This window comes from Engystomops pustulosus, chromosome 5 (assembly GCF_040894005.1).
Source record: "Engystomops pustulosus chromosome 5, aEngPut4.maternal, whole genome shotgun sequence".
NCBI lineage: Eukaryota > Metazoa > Chordata > Amphibia > Anura > Leptodactylidae > Engystomops > Engystomops pustulosus.
The window spans coordinates 195050799-195076070 of NC_092415.1; the positions used below are offsets into that span (position 1 = coordinate 195050799).

The window sequence follows — 25272 nt, forward strand, 5'->3', positions numbered from 1 at the left end:
CACTTTTGGAGACCTCCAGGGGAAATAATCAGTCTCCCTAGACAGCTCCTAACATGGAAAGGGCGCTATTCGCAACAACTTCCTACCCTTTGCATCGGCAGGGTTGTTGCACATGTGTATTATAGCATCTGCTTCCAGTGGAGAAGACGCATGTAGTGGCACAATAAGTCCCTACTATATGGTCCCTATGTTTAGAGCCAAGTAAAAGGTGCATTCTCATGATTGTAAACTATTCCCCATCCAATTTTTAGGTGATAGCTAAAAATTACCTGAATACCTCTTTAGTTTTCTGTGTCAGTCTAATAGGGGGAAATCAGAGAACATTTCGTATAACATATAGCAGATGCCTCTAACCAATTCTGGTTTTGTACAGAAGACAAGACCCACTACCGCCTCCTGCTTTCCCTCGATTTCTTCTTTTACTATTCCCACTCTTGGCACAGAGAAAACCGCAGCAGCTAATTAAATACTTTTTTTTTTTGATAATTGCCTTCTAGAATGCCTCGTTTAATTATAATACTGCAAGATATAAAAGGAAATAATAAAAGAAAAAAAATTATCTAAAATGTGCAAAATAAACCATAAAAAAATCATCATAAATTATTAGGGGAATTTATAGCCCACCATATTGTACCCAAATAATACGCAATGAACAGACAATACTCTCCAACCTAATACTGCCATATAATGTCATAATAATATTACTATATAAAGCCAAACATGAATATCCAATAATACAGTATATATATAATTTTCAGCATAATACAGCAATTCAGTGCCGAAATAATATGACCACAAACCCCTTGATAATATTCATTTGTTCCTGGGGTCCTTATTCTCAAGAGTCTCCAAGAACAAGCCCCATATAACCTCCCAACATATACGGCTATATACTCACATACTGGTGACCTATCTATCACATGGTCTTCTGCCCCTCCCCCATCACATCAGATTTATTGCTGTGTGTATCATTTGGATACATTTCCCCTTATGTTTAGGGTTATCCCGCCTGTTCCACTCTCTGTCCTTGATCCACCTTCCTGTAGATATGAATAATACAATAACTTCTATTACTGAATCCAAGGAGCTCAGGGCAAAGCACCCATCTCCCTCTCCTTGTCTTCTCCTATGAACATGCATTCAATTTTCTGTTACATGAAAACCTGACAACCTTCTGACACCTACGAGGATCAGGGTGATGTGTAATACTGCTTATTCACACTCCAGTTATATCCATAAGTGATCGCCAGTTATTGCTATAGAGTAAGGGGTTAGCTGCTCTATAACATTCTGTCTACACATAGAACACTATGTACAATCTGCTCAGCTCCTCCTGCTCAATAACATGCTGGCATCAGACAGGGCACTGCATATTATCTGCTCAGCTTCTCCTGCTTTATAACATGCTGCCTGCAGATAGGACACTATGTACAATCTGCTCTGCTCCTCCTGCTCTATAACATGCTGCCTGCAGATAGGACACTATGTACAATCTGCTCAGCTCCTCATGCTCTATAACATGCTACCTGCAGATAGGACACTATGTATAATCTGCTCAGCTCCTCCTGCTCTATAACATGCTGCCTGCAGATAGGACACTATGTACAATCTGCTCAGCTCCTCCTGCTCTATAACATACTGCCTGCAGACAGGACACTATGTACAATCAGCTCATCTCCTGCTCTGTAACATTCTGCCCGCAAATAGGGACACAGTTCATTTTTTTATACACTTCCCTAATGTTTGTTACTTTGTGTTACACAAATTTCATTGCATAAGCAATAGTATTCGGGGTGGTGGCTGCTGGTAAACTTACTCACAGTGAGTAAAATCCAAAGAAGAAATGTTCAAGTCATCGAAAATTCCCGCACGTTGCTGATGCTACAAAAATGGGTCCATCACGCTGCGCACCAATAAGTGAATAGTGCTGGGTTCTGCACCTTTGCTAAATGACTGCGTCCTCCAAATGTCCTCAAATTGATCATTTTTGATGATAAGTAAAACGTTAGTCAGTAAATGTGCTGACACGGCAGCTTATGTTTATAAAAATTGTTGCTTTATTTTTTCTTAAACCCAACAGAATTGAGGTGGATAAAGACCCTAAATTAAAGGACCCACCTCGAGTAGACGATGAGTATCCATAAGCTCCATTAGCATCGCTTTTTAGCCGAAAAGAGGTTCCTTTCATGAGACAACAGGGGGGCATTTATCATATGTATGATAAACCGTCCAGGTGTGAATGGTCAAAGGCTACAGGTAGTGCACAGACATGGGACAGGAACGACTTGCACAGGCCCGCCCACTGCTGGCCACACCCCCTTCACGCCCCAATCACACACAACGGGCGTAAAGGGAAAAATAGTCACAATTCCTGGTGTATCGCAAGGAACTATGATTATTTCAGGGTTTGTACTCTGAAACCACCCCACAAGGTAGACCACCATTGTGAGGTTCATTTATCTTAAAGGGGTTCTCCACTTTCAGCGAATAATTGATATTGTTTGTGTAAAGAAAAGTTATGACATTTTTTAATATGGTTTCTGTATCAATTCCTCGCGGTTTTCTAGATCTCTGCTTGCTGTCATTATATAGGAAGCTTCAATGTTAACTTCCTGTGGATATAAACAAGTCCCTGGTCATGTGATGTCACACAGGAGCACAGCTCCTTATATCCCTGGTCATATGATGTCACGCAGGTGCACGGCTCATTATATCCCTGGTCATGTGATGTCACCCAGGTGCACGGCTCGTTATATCCCTGGTCATGTCATGTCACACAGGTGCACGGCTCCTTATATCCCTGGTCATGTCATGTCACACAGGTGCACGGCTCATTATATCCCTGGTCATGTGATGTCACACAAGTGTACGGCTCATTATATCCCTGGTCATGTGATGTCACACAGGTGCACGGCTCGTTATATCCCTGGTCATGTCATGTCACACAGGTGCACGGCTCCTTATATCCCTGGTCATGTGATGTCACAGAGGTGCACGGCTCATTATATCCCTGGTCATGTGATGTCACCCAGGTGCACGGCTCGTTATATCCCTGGTCATGTCATGTCACACAGGTGCACGGCTCCTTATATCCCTGGTCATGTGATGTCACACAGGTGCACGGCTCATTATATCCCTGGTCATGTGATGTCACCCAGATGCACGGCTCGTTATATCCCTGGTCATGTCATGTCACACAGGTGCACGGCTCCTTATATCCCTGGTCATGTGATGTCACACAAGTGCAGGGCTCGTTATATCCCTAGTCATGTGATGTCACACAGGTGCACGGCTCATTATATCCCTGCTCATGTGATGTAACATAGTTGCACGGCTCGTTATATCCCTGGTCATGTGATGTCACACAGGTGCACGGCTCATTATATCCCTGCTCATGTGATGTAACATAGTTGCACGGCTCGTTATATCCCTGGTCATGTGATGTCACACAGGTGCACGGCTCGTTATATCCTTGGTCATGTGATGTCACACAGGTGCACGGCTCGTTAAATCCCTGGTCATGTGATATCACACAGGTGCACGGCTCGTTATATCCCTGGTCATGTGATGTCACACAGGCGCACGGCTCGTTATATCCCTGGTCATGTGATGTCACACAGGTGCACAGCTCGTTATATCCCTGGTCATGTGATGTCACACAGGTGCACGGCTCATTATATCCCTGGTCATGTGATGTCACACAGGCGCACGGCTCGTTATATCCCTGGTCATGTGATATCACACAGCTTTTTATATAAATTCCATACTGCCTGTTGGGAATTTTACAGGATTTTTTTTTTTTTACCAAGCATCAAATATTCAATAACTAAAGACCCTTCTACCAAGAAGAAGCAATTTTCTAAAATAAATTTCTATCTAAACTAAACCCAGAAACCGGCATGAAATATTCATGTCTGACATGGATTTATTATTTATTTATCTCGGTTCCCTTTCACTGCCGCTTTGTAGCTTTCCAAATACAAAAAACAAAACAAAACGCAGAACGATCTTAAACCCCAAATCAGACCTCAGGCCGAGAACCTCAATCTTATTAGCCGCAATCAAAATCATTAAGTGGTGAAATGGATGTAAAACAAAGTTATTCAAAGGATTTTCAGAACAAAACTTTTGTGAGGTTTCAGAAATAAAATAAAAGGTGGTTATTAGTCGAAGTTCAGCCACTTGGGACCTCAAAAATCCTAAAAAAACGAGTAGAACTTGTAAACCAGTGAAAAGAAACCTTTCACCACTGATTTGGATACGAGTTAAAATGGTTGCCTTGTTTTGTGCCCATCCTTAAAGGCGTTGTCCCAACTTTGGAAATATCCACCGGATATGGGATAACTTCCCAATTCCCTGTCCAGGACCCCACCAATTAGGAGGGGATCCTTTTCAGTTCTATGGAATTGGCCAGAGATATCAGAGCGCTGTGCTCAGCAATCTTTGGTCACTCTCACAGAACTGAATGGAGTAACAGGGTGAATTGCTGGGACTGAATTGCTGGGGTCCTTTTCTCATGATCTGTGTGGGGTCCTGATTATTGATGATAACTGTGATGAAACCAAACATTAAATGGGTGGGATAAGTAAAGAAAACGATTCCCAGAATTCATGCAGCAATAATAAGAAAGATTGTCTGAACATCCAGGCACCCAGAATAATACCCGCATGTAAAAACACTAAATTAGACAAAAAATTAATAAATCACTTCCAAAAAAATGTTAAATGTATAGATCAGGTGGAAAGACAAAAAACCAAAGAATTGCAAGACTAATGAGCAAAACGAATACAAATGTTACATCCATATCCAGTAGCTATAAGGGTCTCAATGGCCACAATTGTGACAGGTCCACAGTCTCCTCTGATAACACTTTGATCTCCTTATATGCCTGACAGTTTAAGTATCATAAATCATTGCTCTCTGTACTGAGATTCATGATACACAGACAGCAGCAGTTGGTTTGTGTAAAGTCAAGTAAAAAAGTTATGTAGAAAACTGCAGCTCCAAGGGTTTTAGTGTCCTCCTAATACAGATCTGTATGGAAGAGACTGCTGAGTGGTACAAGAGATTTTACTGCATCCCCACCGCTACAATCAGAGGACATATCACTGGATGCAACTGGACTGCAACCCCTTCTCACTGTATATAACTGGTATCTAATCCATCAAAACCCACGTGGCTTCAGGATTAATATAACAAAGGTCCTTTATTAAATCTATGCAGAGCAATAGTCTGCAGACATAACCGGTAGCTAATCCATCCATAGAAGTATCTATATAACCAAGTAAAAGACGCTATGGAGAAAAATGCAGCTGCAAGGTGTCACAGGATGCAATCGGACTGAAATCAACTATTCACTGTAAATTACTGCAATCTAATCCATATTATAGAGGAAATGATAGAGTCAGGAAAAGCCTATGGAGAAAAATGCATCTTCAAGGGTTTCAGTGTTCTCCTAATACAGATCTGTATTGCAGAGACTTGCTGAGCGATATTGGAGATATTACTCCATCCCCACCACTACAATCAGAGAATACGTCACCGGATGCAACTGAACTGCAATCACTTTTTATTTTTGAACTACTCCCTAATCAGTATTATAGAGGTATCCACCAGCCACTGTATCTAAGCTGTCATTATAGAGATATCTAAGCTGTCATGGTAGTAAAGTTGTCTTACATATATCTGCCTCTTGCAGATGTGAAGAGAAGTTGTGGTAGGCTCCGAGGTCGAACTTTTGCTCCTGGACTTGTGAGTCTTTAGCTACAACCCTATTCACATCTATACCATGAATATCCTGATTGACCGGCATAAAATAATCTCAACTCAATCCATAAATCCCTGGCGCTGCTACACGTTAGATTATTGGACTTGTGTTACTTTCCATTCCTCATTGCATTTGCTATAGAAACCCCAAAAATGAATAACCAGACATATGAATGACTTATTGTAAGGATCGGTCATTGCTATGAATGGTCGGGTTAACCACTTCATCATCTTATAACACCGAGCAGTTAATTTTGTATGTCACATCATCACCCTAGGAGCCCGGTCTGATGACCAAGTGTGCCACATCCTCCGCACCTCGGCAACCTGATGTCTAGAAACAGGGACACGTCTTATTAATGCAGCCTACATACCTCATTCTGGTGTCTATTTTTGCAGTTATACAGCACAGACACCTTAAAGTGACTATAATCTCCAGGGTAACGGAGCTTCTAGATCACATCTCCACGTGCATTACCTGGTCCGGGCTGTTGTCCACTCTGACCCGAGTGTTGAGCAGTCCATGTGTGGTCTGATTGTCCTGTTCACTATTGAAGATCAGACGCAAGGGGACAATGTCTTCTCTACCCTGGAACCCGTTTCCTTTCTTTCGATGCATCTCTGTGAGCCAAGTATCTGCGGATGAAAAGGTAAAACAACTTTATATTATGGAAAATGGCTCCTCAAAACCAAGAGGTCAAGACACCCAACCAATGGGACACCATGTTCATCTTCTGCCCAATGCTCCTCTAGTGCATAGTTGGGGTCTTGGTATCCAAACTCCCATCTATCCAAACTTCTGAAACATCAAAAGTTTTATGAAATGAAAGGGGCACTATACAGGAGTAATGTTATATGAGGTTATACTGCACTAACATAGGGTACTTCACTTTTAGCCTCATCAAATTATACCAGGGGAAAGGTCCAGTGTCATTCTTAGTTGGTGGATCTGTTAATCTTCACTAGAGCTTCCACCTGGAGTGACTATGGTTCTTAAAAAAGAAGATTAGATAAAAGGCCACCATAACAAAGCCAATTATAGTACTACCAAACCGAGCCACAGGACCATCATCAGTGCTACCATAACAGATCCAATCACAGGACCATCATATTCCCAACCTCAGTACTACCATAACAGATCCAATCACAGGACCATCATAATGGAGACATCATCAGTACTACCATAACAGATCCAATCACAGGACCATCATATGTTCATCCTCAGTACTACCATAACAGATCCAATCACAGGACCATCATATGTCCATCCTCAGTACTACCATAGCAGATGCACTCATAGTACCATCATACACTTAACTACAGTACTACCATAGCCAATACAATCACAGTACCATCATATACCCAACCTCGGTACTACCATATCAGATCCAATCACAATGCCATTATAACAGTCGACCAGGCAGTGCCATCAAAAGCCAACCACAGTACCATCGTAATATACTGCACCACAGTATAAGAGCCATAATAGAGCCAATAAGATACCTAACCAAAGTGCCATCATAATAAAGACTTATTGTTCAATCACAAGATACCCAACCATAGTGCCATCATAACAGTGAATCATTCTACTGCCAACACAAACCAACTCTGAGTACCATCATAAACAGCCAATCACTGTACCATCATTATAAACCCAACCAAAGTACCACCATAATATGTCCAACCACAGTACTACCACTATAGAACCAACCACAGTACCATTATAACAAACACAGTCTGATCTTAATATACCCAACAACAGTGCCATCATAATATACCCAACAACAGTGCCATCATAATATACCCAACAACAGTACAGCAATAACATGCACAACTACACAGTACTGCCACTATAGAATCAACCACAGTACCATCATGGCATGCCAAATCACAGTAACATCAAAATATGCCCAACCACAGTAATGCCACTAAAGAACCACAATACCATTGCCATCACCATAATAGAGCCAACCACAGTACCATCATAACAGCCATCACAGAAATCTATTGCCACCAAAGCACACAGCCGCAGCGCCACCATAGCACACAGCCGCAGCGCCACCATAGCACACAGCCGCAGCGCCACCATAGCACACAGCCGCAGCGCCACCAAAGCACACAGCCGCAGAGCCACCATAGCACACAGCCACAGTGCCGTCATAGCACACAGCCACAGTGCCGTCATAGCACACAGCCACAGTGCCGTCATAGCACACAGCCACAGTGCCGTCATAGCACACAGCCACAGTGCCGTCATAGCACACAGCCACAGTGCCGTCATAGCACACAGCCACAGTGCCGTCATAGCACACAGCCACAGTGCCGTCATAGCACACAGCCACAGTGCCGTCATAGCACACAGCCACAGTGCCGTCATAGCACACAGCCACAGTGCCGTCATAGCACACAGCCACAGTGCCGTCATAGCACACAGCCACAGTGCCGTCATAGCACACAGCCACAGTGCCGTCATAGCACACAGCCGCAGAGCCACCATAGCACACAGCCACAGTGCCGTCATAGCTATGAACAACTCTGTAGCAATGTATGTCACACCAGTTTTGTGTATGGCACTGTTATGATGGTACTATGGTTGAAGTCCAGTTTTCTGCATTGATGACTTCTGACTTTATAAAACATTGGCTGTTGTTTTAAAATAGATCATGATTTGGGTTTTGCAATAAGCACAGTCTATAAAACCAACACTGTTACACATTGTCCAGCCCGGATTCTAGAGGAAGTCATAAACCTAACATTTGGGTTCGTACATCGGGACGAATTATCTTGATTCCTGCGTGAAATTCCATTAGACCAAAACAGCAGAATATGGAACATGTATGTATTCAGGCAATAGGACCAAATCCAAAGCTGACACCACGGCTCCTCTGAACAGGAGCGGCATTCAAGGTTAAGGCCGTGAGCCCTAAGGGTTATGCAATTTAAAAGAACATTGGTTGAACACGGGAGAAAAGTGCATTCACATCAAATCTGAAACACATTAGTCTATGGGCACCTCCAGGCTTCCCTGCAGCATAGACGTCCTGTGGTCAGACCTAGGTCAAATGTGTCCAACAAGCGCATAGCTAAGAACTTGACACAACCCCATCAAATGCCAAAAAAGAGATATACAAATCTATGTACATGTGCCACGTCTTTTATACTGCCTTCAGGACTTAGCGTTTTAGTTACTTGTTTAAAGAGGACCTTTCGCCACCACCTCATCAAATCCAGCTTCCGCTCCACTAATTATGGCACTGTCGGAATGTTTTCTCCACCCCCCCACCGTTCCAGAGCAATTAAAAACCGATCCATTAGCTAGTTTTTTAGTTTACTCCAGTGTCGCCTTTCCAGGGGTCTCCAACAGACTTTGCAAATTTTCTTGCCACAGGTATATACCAAACAGGGCCATCATCAGGTGGGCGGGGTGGGGGGTTAGTGTGTCTATGTTCAGGGGCCCTGAGTAGCAGAAGGGGCCCAAGTCACAGAAAACCCCCCTCCCTTCCCATGTCGAGGGAACTCACTGGGGAAGATTTACTTACCCGGTCCCATTGCAATCCTGCGGCGCGTTGTCCAATGAGGATTCAGGTCTGGCGCGATTCACCAAGCTTGTGCGCCCGAGTTCTTGCATCCGTCGCTTCTGCCCCGATGTCATGTAAGTGCGAGTCTTCAACACAATTTTAAATGTTAAATTCCGCGCGTTGTCCGAATCCGTCGGGTTGCCCGACAGCCCGCCCCCAATTTCTGTCACCTGCAAGCCGGTGCTGATGCGACACAATAAGATTACGTGCACCAAATCCCGGGGCAATTCAGCGCAAAGCGGAAAAATTCGGAAAACCCGAAAGTGCGGTGTTCGGACCCTTAGTAAATGAGCCCCACTGTGTACACATCATTCTGTGGGATGTGTCCACAAAATTTGTAACTCGAGGGCCCAAAACTTCAAAGTGGTGGCACTGATACCATACACCAATGCAGGGGCAGAATTACCACAGCCATAGCAGCTGCTACAGAGCCCGGACGCCCAACATGGCACACAAACTAAAGAATGGAGGATGTGAAGCATCACATATTACTCAGCACATCCTCCATAGTACAAAACTTCACTCAACTGAGTCATCAACTGAAGGATGAGATGCCGGGGAGGTTGAGGGCAGCACGACAGGATCAGGAAGCTACACGTCGACTGCCTTCCTATCTATGTGGTCTTCTGACTATTCTGAGAGTATGTATGTTTGTACTACTAGACTGAGGCTCATTTTCATTCTGCTGTGTGAACAATGGTCTAGTTGCTGGGCTGCTGACCGAATTCATCGCACCCATCTACTCTCCATCCTGGCTCTGGATCAGCAATAGTTAAAGGGAACCCATCATCAGCAGTTGACCTAATAAACCACTACCAGAATATTGTCAAGCAGCGTAACACCTTCTAGTTTTTGTTTCTGTTATGACCCAGTGGTGGCATCATCCTGAAAATCAACTTGAAAGAGAGCTGTAAATTGGTTGTATAAAGTCAGGTAGGAGGAGAGCCAATGTGGGGAGCACTGAAAGCCTCCTCCACTGTGACATCATGCTTCTGACTTCAGGACATCTGGTAACTGGTATCTTTTGATCCCGAACCATCAATTACAGTGGAGGGGGCATTCTGGGGAAGGGAGAGCTTGACTTCAGTGTTAAAATCTCCGCCTCCTTGACTTTATACAACAAATTTACATCTCACTTCAAAGTAGATTTTCTGGATGATGCCACCACCCTGTGTAAACTTACACAGAATATCTCCGATTTTCCCATCTTGGCTTATGTTTTCTAACTATTCTTTTGTAACAATGATTTTGTACTGTATTGCTATTTCCGTTGTGACCAAGATTGCCGAACCTTTGTTTGTTTTGTGTAAGTTTGTCTTCATATTTCACTTTGTTGAGGGAGGGACTGTTTTCGTAGTTGTTCTTTATTGCTTAGACAGTGTTGGGGGGGAAGGTAGTTTTAGGGCTCACTGTCCTGGCTTGTATGTCCTCCCTAAACCCAACTCCCCCATTACATGTTTGTGTATTAGTGGGTATATATGAGTGTATATGAGTATATAAGTGTGTGTGTATGACTGTATAAAGGAATCTGGAAAAAGTGTATAAATGTGTGTACATTAGTATATAATGTGCGTGTTTTAGTGTATAAATGTGTATGACTGTATAAAGGAATCTGGAAAAGTGTATAAGTGTGCGTCTGTGTGTATAAGTGTATAAATTTGTGTGTATGAGTGTATAAAAGTATCTCCATGAGGCTATAAATGTGTGTGTGCATAGGAATCTGTGGAAGTATATACATGTATATATACTAGTGTATATGAATCTGTATGGGGCTATAAACGTGTAGTTGTATAACAATCTGGAAAAGTATAAAAATATATGTATATGGGAGTATAAATGTGAGTGTATCAGTTTAAAAGAATCTGCACAAGGCTATAAAAGTGTATAAACATGCATAGAAATTAAAAAAACAAAAAACAAAACAAATTAGAAACCACATGAAATGTTGCTGTAAAACTTAAAATACGTTTTGAGCCAAATTTTAAGTCAAGTTTTACCAACTACAGAATATCTTACTAAGTAATGACCATGCGATGGGTGGGATGTGACTCTTCCAATGGCTTTTCCATGCAAAAGACAGAGTCCAAAGCAGACAGCGCTGCCCGTTGTGTAGTGGTGGTCTAGAGCTACTGCAAGCTCAGGTCTGAAGTCACAAAACAACTAAATCAAGTTCTAGAATAAGAGATTTTAATCAATTAAAAGACTAATGTATGGATGTTACTTAAAGTCAAATTAAAGGGGCCTTCCTAGATAAATGTATTATCAACCTACTGTTTGGATATCATTAATATCAGATCCGTACTGGTCCAATTCTATCCCCCGAATTACAGGCGTTCCCCTAGTTACAAACGGACCTCTGGGTGTTGGTAATTTACTGAACTTTAGCCTCAGGCTACAATAATCAGCCCTAACAGTTATCACAGGAGTCTGTAATGAAGCTTTATTGTTAATCCTGGTTCTTATGACAACCCAACATTTTTCAAATCCAATTGTCACAGAGAACAAAAAAAATTGTCTGGATTTACAATGATAAAATATACAGTTCCGACTTCCATACAAATTCAACTTAAGAACAAACCTACAGAACCGATCTTGTACGTAACCCGGGGACTGCCTGTATTGAAGACATATTAAAAATCACAGAAACCCGATTTCTGGAATTGGAATCCGACTATAACCGCTTTCCATGATGTATCAATGTGAGATGGAATATACATCCATTACATATAGATTGTACTGTAACATTTCCTGGTGTATATAAATATTTAATGGACATTGTATTAATATGACATCTAACATTACAGTAGTCACAATACAGCACAAGGCATTACATACCCATCGATCTCTCCCTCCCTCCTAGTGCCTACATGTCATGTGTAGATGGCATGTGCCAGGGTGCTCAAATCCCCGACCTTGTCAGCCTATGGCTATGGGTGACTACATGTATGGATATGAGTTATGGGAGCACCATTGCAGCTCTCATAAGGGATTTACATTAACTTTCCATTCTGCAGCTTCACAAGCGGTTACACTGTCTACCCCTTCCTTATGCCTGATGTAATCTCACTGTAGCTGATGAAGTTTCAGCAAACAGCGGGAGGGGAAGTGCAGTGCAACAGCCTGCAGCATGGAGGGTATCTGGCTACACCTCCATAGCACTTCTGTCTCATTAGCATAATTATAAAAGTTGATATTAGAAGAAAGGAGGTCATGAATAACAAATATAAGAAGATTACCACAGTCACGTTGCCTGGATCTATGAGTAATATCCTTGGTTTATCATACTTCATTTTGATGGTAGATTTCCTTTAATATTCTTATTTAAGTAGCTATCCAGTAACAAGTCACAAATGATATGTAATTTAGTGCATATATTCTATTTATTTCACATTTCTTGTTCCTTGGCTGCTTTTAGCCCAAAGCCCAAGGAGAGTTGAACCACAGTTTAGCCACAGCTCCTACATGGAGTCTGAAGTAGTCTAGGACACACCTCCTGACTCATCATTGGTTCAGACTACTTGCTTCTGCCTCCTCTGATTGGCTGATTGGATGCCTGGAGTGGAGATTACTACTACAACGAATGCAGAATGATGATAAAGTACAGATTACTAAACCACAGAGATGTACACATCTTCACTATAGCTCTGTACATATGTGGTACCTCAGTGCGGAGCTTCGGTCTCTGTTACACTATTTATGTCCAATGGTCACTTACTGCTGCTGATGACCATGTACGGCCATGAAACTTGTTAGGTAACTGTTCACATGATCACATGATACCGGGGGGGGGGGGGGGGGGGGGGGCATGACTGTATCAGTCCAAAGTCCATATCTATTACTGTATGACAGCTCTTCCTCATTCAAGTGAACAGTGCTGAGCTGCAATGCCAGTTATAGCCTAGGATGGCGCTCTTTCAGGGTTACCAAAAAGTCAAAAAGTTAAAAGGAGGGACCTCACCTTTAAGGAAATCTACCATCAAAATCCTGGCACAGTGACTCATATATCCAGGCACTGTGAGTGTGGTAATGTGTTACCCATGGCATCCTTCCTTCTAAAATTCTAAAATTATGCTAATGAGGCCAAAGGGCTCCTGGGGGTGTTGCCATAGCCCCTCGGTGCTGTGTGAGGTTACATTATGCAGGGGGAGGAGGAAGTGCAGTGTAAACGCCTGTGGCCTCTTTCCTTCCAAAATCATCTTTTAAAATTATACTAGCGAGCCTAGCTACGACACTGCGTAATCTGGCTTTACACAGTCTTACACTCCTCCGGCCACCTACTCCCTCAGCAGGAAGTGCTTACTACACAAGTCCTGAGTAAGCAGTGGTGACAGACAGTGTACCAGCCTGTAAATTCAGATCACAGGGGGGCTAGGGTATAGCCCCTCTGACTCATTAGCATAATTTTAATAGTTGATATTAGAAGGAACAAATATAGGAAGATTACCACAATCACGGTGGCTGGATCTATGAGTAATTGTTTCTGGTTTATCATCCAAATTAGAAAAATTTACAACAGAAAACTATATGCCCTGAATTCCTAGATAATTTTTTTTCTGCTACTTGTAGATGGGGGTTTGAGAATCCCACCCACATGTCTCATACTGTAAACTGCTCTACACTTCCCCTTTCTAAGGATTCGTGTTCCTCTGTGTTGATCACATGACCAGGGCACAATTACATCCTGTAGGGAGTTGACCATGACCCGACAGCAAGCAGAGATCTTGAAAACTTAAAAGGATGAATACAAAAAAACAGCATAACTTTTCATTATTTATGAGGTTATTCCTGAATCAATACTGACCCTTTCCCCAAATAATAAGAGGGGGTTTCTGGTCCGTGTACAAAATTCGCAATGAGAGCCTCTTAACTTTGACTAGTGATGCGCAAATATGTAATACACTGAGCCAACACTCGTACTAGAGGACCCTAAAATCCTTGGGGGGGTCACCAAATTTAGGCCACAGCACCAGTCACAATTGGGTTAATCCTAACGTGCACCTGGTCTCATACACCTCCTACTACAGAGAAGGCCCCTATGGGCTGCACTGGAAATACTACGCAGAGCAGCGGAGGGGTTAATGCACCTAGTAAATAGGCTCCTCATGTACCCAGATGCCAGCACTAGTGACGGGCCCTGGTGATCAGAGGAGGCACCAGCCTGGCTCATCCCTGGTGGATAGGCTGTAATTAGCTGTATAGTAGGGGGAAGGGGGGGTCCTGGACCACCAGCGCTGGATCTCTCTATGGGATATGTCCCTGCATCCCTGCTTGTAGGTCAGTGATGAGATGAATGCAGCTCAATGACAGGAAGCTTCTGATACATAAATAGATGCTTGTTACAATGTATCAAACCCCAGGATGCCCCCCTCCTCCCTCCATAGACTAGCAGTGACTTACCTGCCTGGGAGCTGGCATGGACCAGATACAGGGCACCAGCCAGGCAGCATAGCCTGCACCCTAAGCTCTGCATGGCTGGTACAATCCAAGAGTCACCAGCAGAGAGATGTCCTCATTGTGAGGGGCTTGTGCTGCTGGGGTCTCCCTGCCTCTCACACTCTCTGCTGCTGCTGCTGCATTGTGTCCTCCTGGTTTCCATTAGTGTTCTTGTGCTTTTACTGCATTGGGTGGTTAGATGTGGATGAGAAGACTCAAGCACCTCCCAGGTCTCCTCATCCACATGCACAGCCACATCCTAAGACTCATCAATGCCAGAGCCCTGCAGAGCCTGCCTCCTTCCAAGGAGCACAGTGCACCATGGGAAATGTAGTCTTGGCTATTGCAGCTGAAATGTCACACATGATGCTGCAGCACCTGCACAGGATCAGTTTAAAGGGACCTTCCATCCATGGGTGGAGGCTCCTTATCCATTGCAATGGTGTCATCCAGTACAGAGAATCCAAGATAATAGAAGCAATATAGCATCACTGATCAGCCCATCCATAGCTCCTCATCCAATGCACAATAAGGGATGGAGAGGGTTAAATAATATGCATTGTCTTGTGCGTAGAACACACGTTACAATACTATACAGTGATCAAAGAGGACGCAGGGTCCAGAGGTTGTAACTAAAGTCTAACCTGAGCCCCCCAAATCTATTCCTCATTGTCTACAATGATACCAACCAAAAAAAAAAAAGGAAAGATCTGCTCATTATGCTACAAATTAGAGAAATCCAAAATCCGGGGAGTTTGTTAAACGCAAAATCTACAAAGTATTTTCCACTTAAGTGAGAACAAATTACCAAAAAAAAAAAATCTATTTTGATTAGGATACAAAGAATATGTGTTCGAATTTGGCAAAAATGGAAGACGAAGCTCAGGTGGTATCTACCTGGCAAAACACAGTCAAAAGTAAGTACAGGCGGTCCCCTACTTAAAGGAAATCTACCACCAGGATGAAGGATTGTAAACCAAGCACACTGACATAGTGGTGTGTGACCCCTCTGTTGGGATCTGCTCTTGTTTTAACTTCTCGTGTCCTGGATAAGGCTTTAAACATTATTCAAACAAGCTTGAGGGGCTCCTAGCTCCTTGGGTTTTAATGGAACCTGGAGCCCCTCAGGATCATTTGCATAATTTTTAAAGGCTTTTTTCTTAAAGACAAGAGCATAAGAAGCTAAAAGAAGAGCAGATCCTGCCAGAGGGGGCGCACATCAGTATGTCAGTGTGCTTGGTTTACAATCCTTCATACTGGCGGTAGCTGCTCTTTAAGAACACCGGACTTACAGACAACCCCTAGTTACAAACGGACCTCTGGATGTTGGTCAGTTACTGTACTTTAGCCTCAGGCTACAATAATCAGCTATAACAGTTATCACAGGAGTCTGTAATGAAGATTTATTATTAATCCTGGTTCTTATGACAACCCAACATTCTAAAATCCAATTGTCACAGAGACCAAAAAAATTCTGTCTGGGATTACAATGATAAAGTATACAGTTCCGACTTACATACAAATTCAACTTAAGAACAAACCTACGGAATCTTGTTAGTAACCTGCGGACTGCCTGTGTAATCAATTACAAACATAAATTGGGTACATGGTTTAAAGCAACAATTAAAATGAGCTAAAGGGATCGAGAACAGCTCATTTACATCAATAGCCAAAAGGTCCCTTACCAATAAATTGCCTATTATAACATAAACAGTCCCCAAGCTCAAATGAAAAATATTTAATACAATGCTTCAAGATATATATGTATAACTACAAAACTTTCGTACATAGCTACAGCACCAGGTTTAGAATATAAATACTGCACCAGAATCAAGCTCAATGCAAAAATACAGCATCAGAAATCAGTTCTGTACAGAAAAACAGCACCAGAACTGAGCTCTGTACATGAATACAGCCCCAGTACCAAGATCCATATAGAAATACAGCACGAGAACTAAACTCTGTACATAAATGCAGCTGCAGTACCAAGATCCATATAGAAATACAGCACCAGAACTAAACTCTGTACATAAATGCAGCCGCAGTACCAAGATCCATATAGAAATACAGCACCAAAACTGAGCTCTGTAAAGAAACACAGTACCAGAACAAAGCATCTTACAGAAAGACACTAGCAGAACTGAGATCCACACAGAAATACAGCACCAGAACTAAACTCTGTACATAAATGCAACCGCAGTACCAAGATCCATATAGAAATACAGCACCAGAACTGAGCTCTGTACATAAATGCAGCCGCAGTACCAAGATCCATATAGAAATACAGCACCAGAACTGAGCTCTGTAAAGAAACACAGTACCAGAACAAAGCATCTTACAGAAAGACACTACCAGAACTGAGATCCACACAGAAATACAGCACCAGAACCGAGCTCTGTATAGAACGGAAAAACAACACCAGAACCAAGATCCGTACAGATAAACAACAATGGAACCAAGCTTCATACAGAAATACAGCACCAGAACCGAACATACACCTAGTATCCAATATGAATTTACAGATTACAGTCACCCTAATTTACATATATACAGCACCTGCAATTAATTAACACAGTGGCCCTATAATAATGTAATATGTTCTGTACCGGCAGAAATAAAATAATAAATGTTGTGCCCCCTGTAATAAATTTGTATATTTTTCATTTAATCTGTACATTGTTTCTGGTAGTAAATTTACATATACTGTGCCCCCTGTAGTAAATTAATGTATACAGCGCCCCCTGTAGTAATTAATGTATACTGCGCCCCCTGTAGTAATGAATGTATACAGCGCCCCCTGTAGTAAATTAATGTATACAGCGCCCCCTGTAGTAATTAATGTATACAGCGCCCCCTGTAGTAATTAATGTATACAGCGCCCCCTGTAGTAATTAATGTATACAGCGCCCCCTGTAGTAATTAATGTATACTGCGCCCCCTCTAGTAAATTAATGTATACAGCACCCCCTGTAGTAATTAATGTATACAGCGCCCCCTGTAGTAAATTAATGTATACAGCGCCCCCTGTAGTAAATTAATGTATACAGCGCCCCCTGTAGTAATTAAAGTATACTGTGCCCCCTGTAGTAATTAATGTATACAGCGCCCCCTGTAGTAATTAAAGTATACTGTGCCCCTGTAGTAATTAAAGTATACAGCACCCCCTGTAGTAATTAATGTATATAGCGCCCCCTGTAGTAATTAATGTATACAGCGCCCCCTGTAGTAATTAATGTATACAGCACCCCCTGTAGTAATTAATGTATACAGCGCCCCCTGTAGTAAATTAATGTATACAGCGCCCCCTGTAGTAAATTAATGTATACAGCGCCCCCTGTAGTAATTAATGTATACAGCGCCCCCTGTAGTAATTAATGTATACAGCGCCCCATGTACTAAATGAATGTATATAGCGCCCCCTGTAGTAAATTAATGTATACAGCGCCCCCTGTAGTAATTAAAGTATACAGTGCCCCCTGTAGTAAATTCATGTATACAGTGCCCCCTGTAGTAAATTCATGTATACAGTGCCCCCTGTAGTAATTAAAGTATACAGCGCCCCCTGTAGTAAATTAATGTATACAGCGCCCCCTGTAGTAAATTAATGTATACAGCGCCCCATGTACTAAATGAATGTATATAGCGCCCCCTGTAGTAAATTAATGTATACAGCGCCCCCTGTAGTAAATTAATGTATACAGTGCCCCCTGTAGTAAATTAATGTATACAGCGCCCCCTGTAGTAAATTAATGTATACAGCGCCCCTTGTAGTAATTAAAGTATACAACGCCCCATGTAGTAAATTAATGGATACAGCGCCCCCTGTAGTAAATTAATGTATATAGTGCCCCCTGTAGTAAATTAATGTATATAGTGCCCCCTGTAGTAATTAAAGTATACAGCACCCCCTGTAGTAATTAATGTATATAGCGCCCCCTGTAGTAATTAAAGTATACAGCGCCCCCTGTAGTAATTAATGTATATAGCGCTCCCTGTAGTAAATTAATGTATATAGTGCCCCCTGTAGTAATTAATGTATATAGCGCTCCCTGTAGTAAATTAATGTATACAGCGCCCCCTGCAGTAAATGAATACACAGTGCCTCTTTCAAATATCCATAACTTTTTTTTATTTTTCCCTGTATGGAGCTTTATCAAGGATTGTTTTCTGTATTACAAATTGCACTTCCTAGTGGCAGTATTTTATTTTCCATCCATGCCGTGTACTGAGAATTGGGAAAAAATTCCAAATGCGGTAAATGTGATGAAAAAACGCTCATCGTGGGCCCCTGTTTTTATGGCTTTCCCTGTGCGCTACAAATGTATTGTATTCTCTGGATCAGTACGATTATGCAGATGTAGAGGTTTTATTAGGTTTTAATAGATTTGAAAAAATTAAAACCTTTTGTGTGAAAAAAAAAGTTCTTTAATTTGCCACATTCTGACACTAATAATGGTTTCATACTTTGGTGTACAGAACTGTTTAAGATGTCATTCTTTGCAAGACGTTATGACATATTCATTACTACGATTTTGTGGATTGTACGACCTTTTAATCACTTTTTATTCAAATTTTTACAAGTTGCAAAATAGCAAAAAAAATGGTGATTTGGACAGGCGATATTTTCTGTTACAGGGTTCAACGTCGGGGATAATAGTTTTTATATTTTGATAGATCAGGAATATTGGCACGTGGCAAAAAATACCTAACATGTTTCAGATTGTTTCAGTATGTAAGTCGGAACTGTATATATTTTAATTGTAACCCCAGCCAAAAATTATTTGCTGTCCCATGGGAGGGTCTCTCTGACCAGAGCTGGAGGTCAAGCTGAGTGAAGCAAGCCTGAAGATACAGTCGGCCACTGAGTTGTTTGGTGTTTAGTACTAGAGTGGGAAAAGCTACTGTAATAGCTAGCGCCCAGACAGGCAGGACTTTTGGTTGTAATTTTGTTTCGCATGATTAGCCTTGATATATCCATCCTCTGACTGATCTACTAATAAAGACTGGAAGTACCAATTTGGATCCACAAGTCTTTCTCTGTGTCTCTGTGAACTGTCTTTGCTCTTAGCAGTGAGCTAATCCCCATACAATATGTAAACCCCCTAGGGTACTTTAACCCTAGGGGGTCTGATTGTTCCTATCATATATCGTAAGCTCCTACCAGTATATGGAGATTTTTTTTGCTGATGATCTGTTACAGTGTCACACTGAAACAGGTAGGGCAGCATCTGCCATGACCCGGGATGAAAATCTGACCTAAGGCGGCAGATTGTGGAACCCTGATGTGTTCCGCACTCTAGAAAAATCAGTTACATCGGCATCTTTCAGACACTAATGTAACTGACAGGCAGAGCGGTGCAGCAAAGACCCGACCGCACTGCTCTGCACATGCACCATCCTGTGTCACAGTAGACGCACTGCCAGCTGGAGAAGAAGAGGAGAGACCGCGAAGGCCAGGAAGGGTGGAGGTAAGTATTAGGTTTTTTTTTCTTTTTTTTTTTTACAAGGGGCCAGTGTATACTATCTACCTAGGGGGCTGCCAGTATATACTACCTAGCAGGGGCTGCCTGTTTATAGCACCTACAGGGGTCCTGCCTGTATATAGTACCTATGGAGGGAGCCCTGGCAGTGTATACTATCTATGGGAGTGGTCTGACTGTATATACTGTACATCTATATCTATATTATCTATGTATTAATTGGGTCTGGTGTATATTAAAAATTGTGGGTGCTGTATATACCTTAATCTATTCGGGGGACTATATTTAGGATGTTTTATTTATGTGGTCAGTTGGGTTGTTAAAGGAATAAATTATATAGGTGAACTGTTATCCAGGTGACATACTGTAAGTGACTGTGGTATTTTTAGGTGCATAGTGTGGTGATTTGCTGCACGGTGCTGAAGACATCTGGTGGGAAATTCAGCAGTGATAAGTCATAGGCAGGGGAAGTCTGAAAGAAGTCATCTTCATGATGGAGAAAATGGTCTCTTATAAGGTTACTAGATGTCACTAATTTCTGTGTCACTGACTGACTAATTGTGTGTGAGACAGCGACAGCCTGTGCCTGTGTCTCTATTGTTAGTAAAGTTATCAGCATTTTCTGGTCGTAGATGCTTTTTATAGATTTGCTGGCAATTTTGGTGAACCAAATATAGTAGAGGATGTACCCAGAGGGATGATCAATTGTACTACTGAGTCAAGCAAAGTCTGGAGGAAAGTTACTGACCATTTTTAGGTGTGGGCTCATAAAACCTATTTTGCAACTTTCCATGAAAGTTTTTTTCTGGTGTCTTTCAAGTTTTGTCTGTATTTTGCCCAAAAACGTATTTCTTATACAGGATTGTATTTGTCTGGATACAATGGAGTCTGAACTATAGATCCATATTCAGCATTTCAGCCTCTATTGTCTAACAGATATAATGGGAATTTCGCTTGTCTGAAAAATGCTTACAAGGGGAATTTTCACAGATTCCCTCATCACAAATTGTAAAAAAAAAAAAAAAAAAAAAAAAAAAAGTGCAAATACTCACAAAATAAGATAAAGAATGGATATTTTGATGACTTGCATGTGGCTGGGGATAAGCAGAATATTGTCTATAAAGAAGCCGCGGTCAACAAAAAAAAAAACTTGAACTCATCCCAACAGCATTCACAGAAATAGCCCTGCAACGTCTGTGTTAAACTTTTTCTGCCCAAAAGTGGGGGGTAGTCTATGGGGGCGGGGCTTGAGAGACCCATGTTTTTAGGATATGTATGCTGAATATGACAGCTAATAAAATCTGAGACATTTACTCATAGGTCCAAGCACTGAGATTGTTATTCTGCTTAATTTGGTTATCCATGGCCTCCTTCTTCGAAAATGAACTTGTTAAAATTATGCTAATGAGTCACAAAGTCACTAGGGGTGTTACCAAAGCGCTTTCTTGCTTTAGCTTCACAGGCTACTATACTGTCTCCCCTCCCCCTGCCTTCTCGGTACTTCCCCCCACTCTTTCTGCTGTAATCTCACGTAATGTAACAGCCTGTGAAGCTCTTCTGGCTCTTGAAGTGTTCCCTATTACATGTATAATAGGGAGCCACAGTCCATAAAGTCACCCCATTCCACACCACTTTAACCTGATTGTATCGGATTGAAGGGGGCGCGTTGAGCCAGTTAGGGGCGGGATTAAGTGCAGGGACTCCAGACTCCCGTTGCTCACGTAAAAGAGTTGGTTATGGTCGGAGGGCTCTGGTAACACTCTCCTTCAGTGCCTTGTGGCTCATTAGCATAATTTAAAAAGTTGATTTTGGAAATAAGAAAGCCATGGATAACAAATATAAGAAGACTACCACAGTCAGGATGGCAGGATCTATGAGTTAGTTAATAATAATTCCTTTATTTATATAGCGCACACAGATTACGCAGCGCTGCACAGAGTTTGCCAAATCAGTCCCTGTCCTCATGGGGCTCACAATCTAATCAACCTACCAGTATGTTTTGGAGTGTGGGAGGAAACTGGAGGACCCGGAGGAAACCAATGCAAATACGGAGAGAACATACAAACTCTTTGCAGATGTTGACGCTAGGACTTGAACCCACGTTCCCAGCGCTCCAAGGCTCAGAATTTATCAACAAGTTGCAACGACAACTATGGAATGTACCCTGTGATGCACAGCTATGTGACATGATATCCATTGTACTGAATAAATACCTGAAACTATCGCTATGAACCCGCATGAGAATCTCAGTATTGATAATGTATGAACTGCAATAGATATTACAGATCTGATTGTGGCGATTGATTTCTGAGACAATTCTGGTCTTTGATTCGCTACATGAACTCCTTCCTCCATTGTTTAAACTCGTCCTTTTTCCAAGATGGCGGCTTTCAAGATGGCGGCTATGTTTTGGACACAATCTAAAAACTAGGCCCCATTCCCCATCACTTTCTGGGGATTCAAATATATAATTTTCCATTTTGCTTTTGGATTTTTGACTCGCCCTGTATAATGTACGTTACAGGCCACCGTGCGAAGACCTGAATGGGAATCAGAGATGGATTCCATCATGTGTCATTGTGACAGAAATATGTGTATTTCTAGTCGTTTCTAGTAGTGCTTTATCCTCCCTCACATCTGACAGGGAGACCTCCTTTCAATTTATGAAAGATAAGTTACGTATATATGGCCAATATTTCCATTTTCTGTGGAGAAAAAAATTCTGCACAGTGGACATACTACTCCTGGCGCCATTTTGTACCTGCATCCGCCATTTTGTGTGTAAGACAGACCCATAATGTGACATGTTACCACCGGGTATATGTGTTTAGCATTTAAGCGTATTGTAATATGCATCATATAACATCTGCGTAAACATTTCTTGCGCCGTGGTGGGACTTTGAAGTCAATGCCTTTAGCACCGGGCCTCGGGGGAGCGCTGAGCGCAGACTGCGGCCACTTACGAATGCGGAAGCCAATACATAAACTGAGAGCTGCTGAGTAAGAGGATGTCCAGAGCTGAACATGCACAGCTAAGCTTACTGAGCCATTGATTGAGAGCCGCATTAGGTATCTAATCAATGCGCTGTGATGTGCAGGAAGAACGCGGCGTTTTCTTCTCCTTAATGTTGCGTCCCATTTAGTTTGACATCTTTTCTGGTTGTTTTACATTTTCCTTTTCTGTAAAGTTTGCCAGATGCAATTTCCTCCCAGTAACAGGAGCGCGAGGAAATGTTAGGCCGCAGCCTGAGGAGAGTTGGTTGACAATTTCCCAGTTCAGGTCAGAAAATAAAGGCCGTATGCTTATTGGTTGCCAAGGGCAACAACATTTCCGCACTGTTTTTAAAGGGGGTTTTCCGTTTTGGGCCTCTTGACAAGAAATAGTTTAAGTTTTACCTCACAACTATTACAATTTTTGAGAAACTTTCCCACAAAAAAGGTTCATCTATTGGGCAGTGCTAGTGTATGTGTGCATAAAGAAGGCACTTTGGCTCATTTTGTGAGAGTCTTCAAGTGATCCGGGGGTGGGCTTAATCTCTTGCACCCCAGCCCTCTTACGGTTTTTGTGGTTCCATTGTTATTTTCCATTCTCTCCTTTCAAAATAACTTTTTAATTTTCCACTCACAGGGTTATATGAGGACTCGTTTTCTGTCACAGTCGTTGATGGAACCGATTGCGGCCATCTTGAATGGTGGATCAGCACCCACCGTCGCCATCTCAGCCTACAGTCTCATAGGGACTCGTCGGCCTGCAATCAATAGTGATCTCTAAGCCCGCTAGGATAAACTAAGTAAGAAGCTCCTAGCGCTACCCTAGTTCGAGCAAACACTGCAGTACATAACGCTGTGAATGCTGGACCGAGCTTACATTGGTCTGGCGTATTCACGTGGGGGCTAGTGATGTGTCATTGAGGTGGTGCGTGTTCGTGGGGCTCACTTAACCCCACCCCTAACTGGCTCACCACGCCCCCTTTAAACCGATACAATTGGGTTAAAAGTGGAGTGGCCTGGGGCGATTGACTGGGCTGAGGATCCCTATATTTAATCAGGAGCCGTTCAGGAGCCACAAGAGACGGCTCTTCTTAGTGAGCGGAGTATAACGAGCCAGTTCACTAAGAAGAGCCGGAATTCCCATCAGTAGTGGGGCGGTCCGAGGGGGGGGGGCGGTGACTGATGCTTGGAGCCCAGCAGTCACCGCCGGCTTATGGTGTGGGAGCATCAGTCTGGGGAAGAAGCAGAGGAGAGGAGAGCGCCCCAGACCGCCCCCTCATGAATACGCAGGACCACTGTAAGCTCGGACCTGTGTTCACAGAGCTATTTACTGCAGTGTTCTGATAAAGTTCGCAGTTCAACACTGCTACATCTGGGGTAGGGCTAGGAGCTGCTTACTTTATTAAGCATTTATTATAAATATTTGAATCAAAAAATGATCAAATGGTCCTATAAGTCGCAAATTGATATAAATTCAAATATCAGCGCCTAGCCCAAAAAATAACACCTTACAAAGGTCTATACGCCGAATTGTGAAAAAGTTAATGGCCTCAGAATTTTGATAGATCTTTTTGTTAGATCTACTTAAACCTAATAAAACCTTTATAAATGTGGTATATCCGCACTTGGCATTTTTTCCAGCTTTCCACTACATTGCATGGAATATTAAATGGCGCCACTAAAAAGTACAATTGGTTCCTCAAATAACAAGCCCCAGCACATCTCTGCTAATGGAAAAATAAAAAAGTTATAACTTTTGGAATGAGGGGAATAAAAAACAGAGACGCAAAAACGAAAAACGGTCGAGTCCTGAAAGGGTTAAATAATATTCTTCATTCTCTTGGTCACTACAATTCCAGTGATACCTCATTTATCGAGTTTTTTTTTCAAATTGTTTTCAAGTTTTTCGCTCACCGTGCGTGATTACGAGCAGGTTGTCACTTATAACATACAGTTGGCACCCGCAGCTTCTGCGCAATCAGAAGCTGTATCAGCACAATATAATCAGCACAATATAATTACGA

The 25272-nt window shown here is 42.3% G+C and overlaps 1 protein-coding gene across 7 annotated transcripts in view; it reads right to left on the reverse strand.

Moving 5' to 3' along the window:
* Nucleotides 1–15068, reverse strand: part of ADAM22 (ADAM metallopeptidase domain 22) — a 127045-nt gene extending 111977 nt beyond the window's left edge. For 2 of the 7 annotated variants that reach the window (XM_072154242.1, XM_072154239.1), the window contains exons 1-2: nt 14742–15066; nt 6245–6402 (exon numbers count right to left, since the gene is read on the reverse strand). In XM_072154242.1, the coding sequence (XP_072010343.1) occupies nt 6245–6402; nt 14742–14814 (231 nt within the window). In that variant the 5' untranslated portion in view covers nt 14815–15066. Of the gene's footprint in view, nt 1–6244; nt 6403–14741 lie in introns of all 7 variants that reach the window. The other 5 variants (XM_072154243.1, XM_072154241.1, XM_072154238.1 and 2 more) reach the window with 4 other exon arrangements.
* Nucleotides 15069–25272: the final 10204 nt, after the last annotated feature.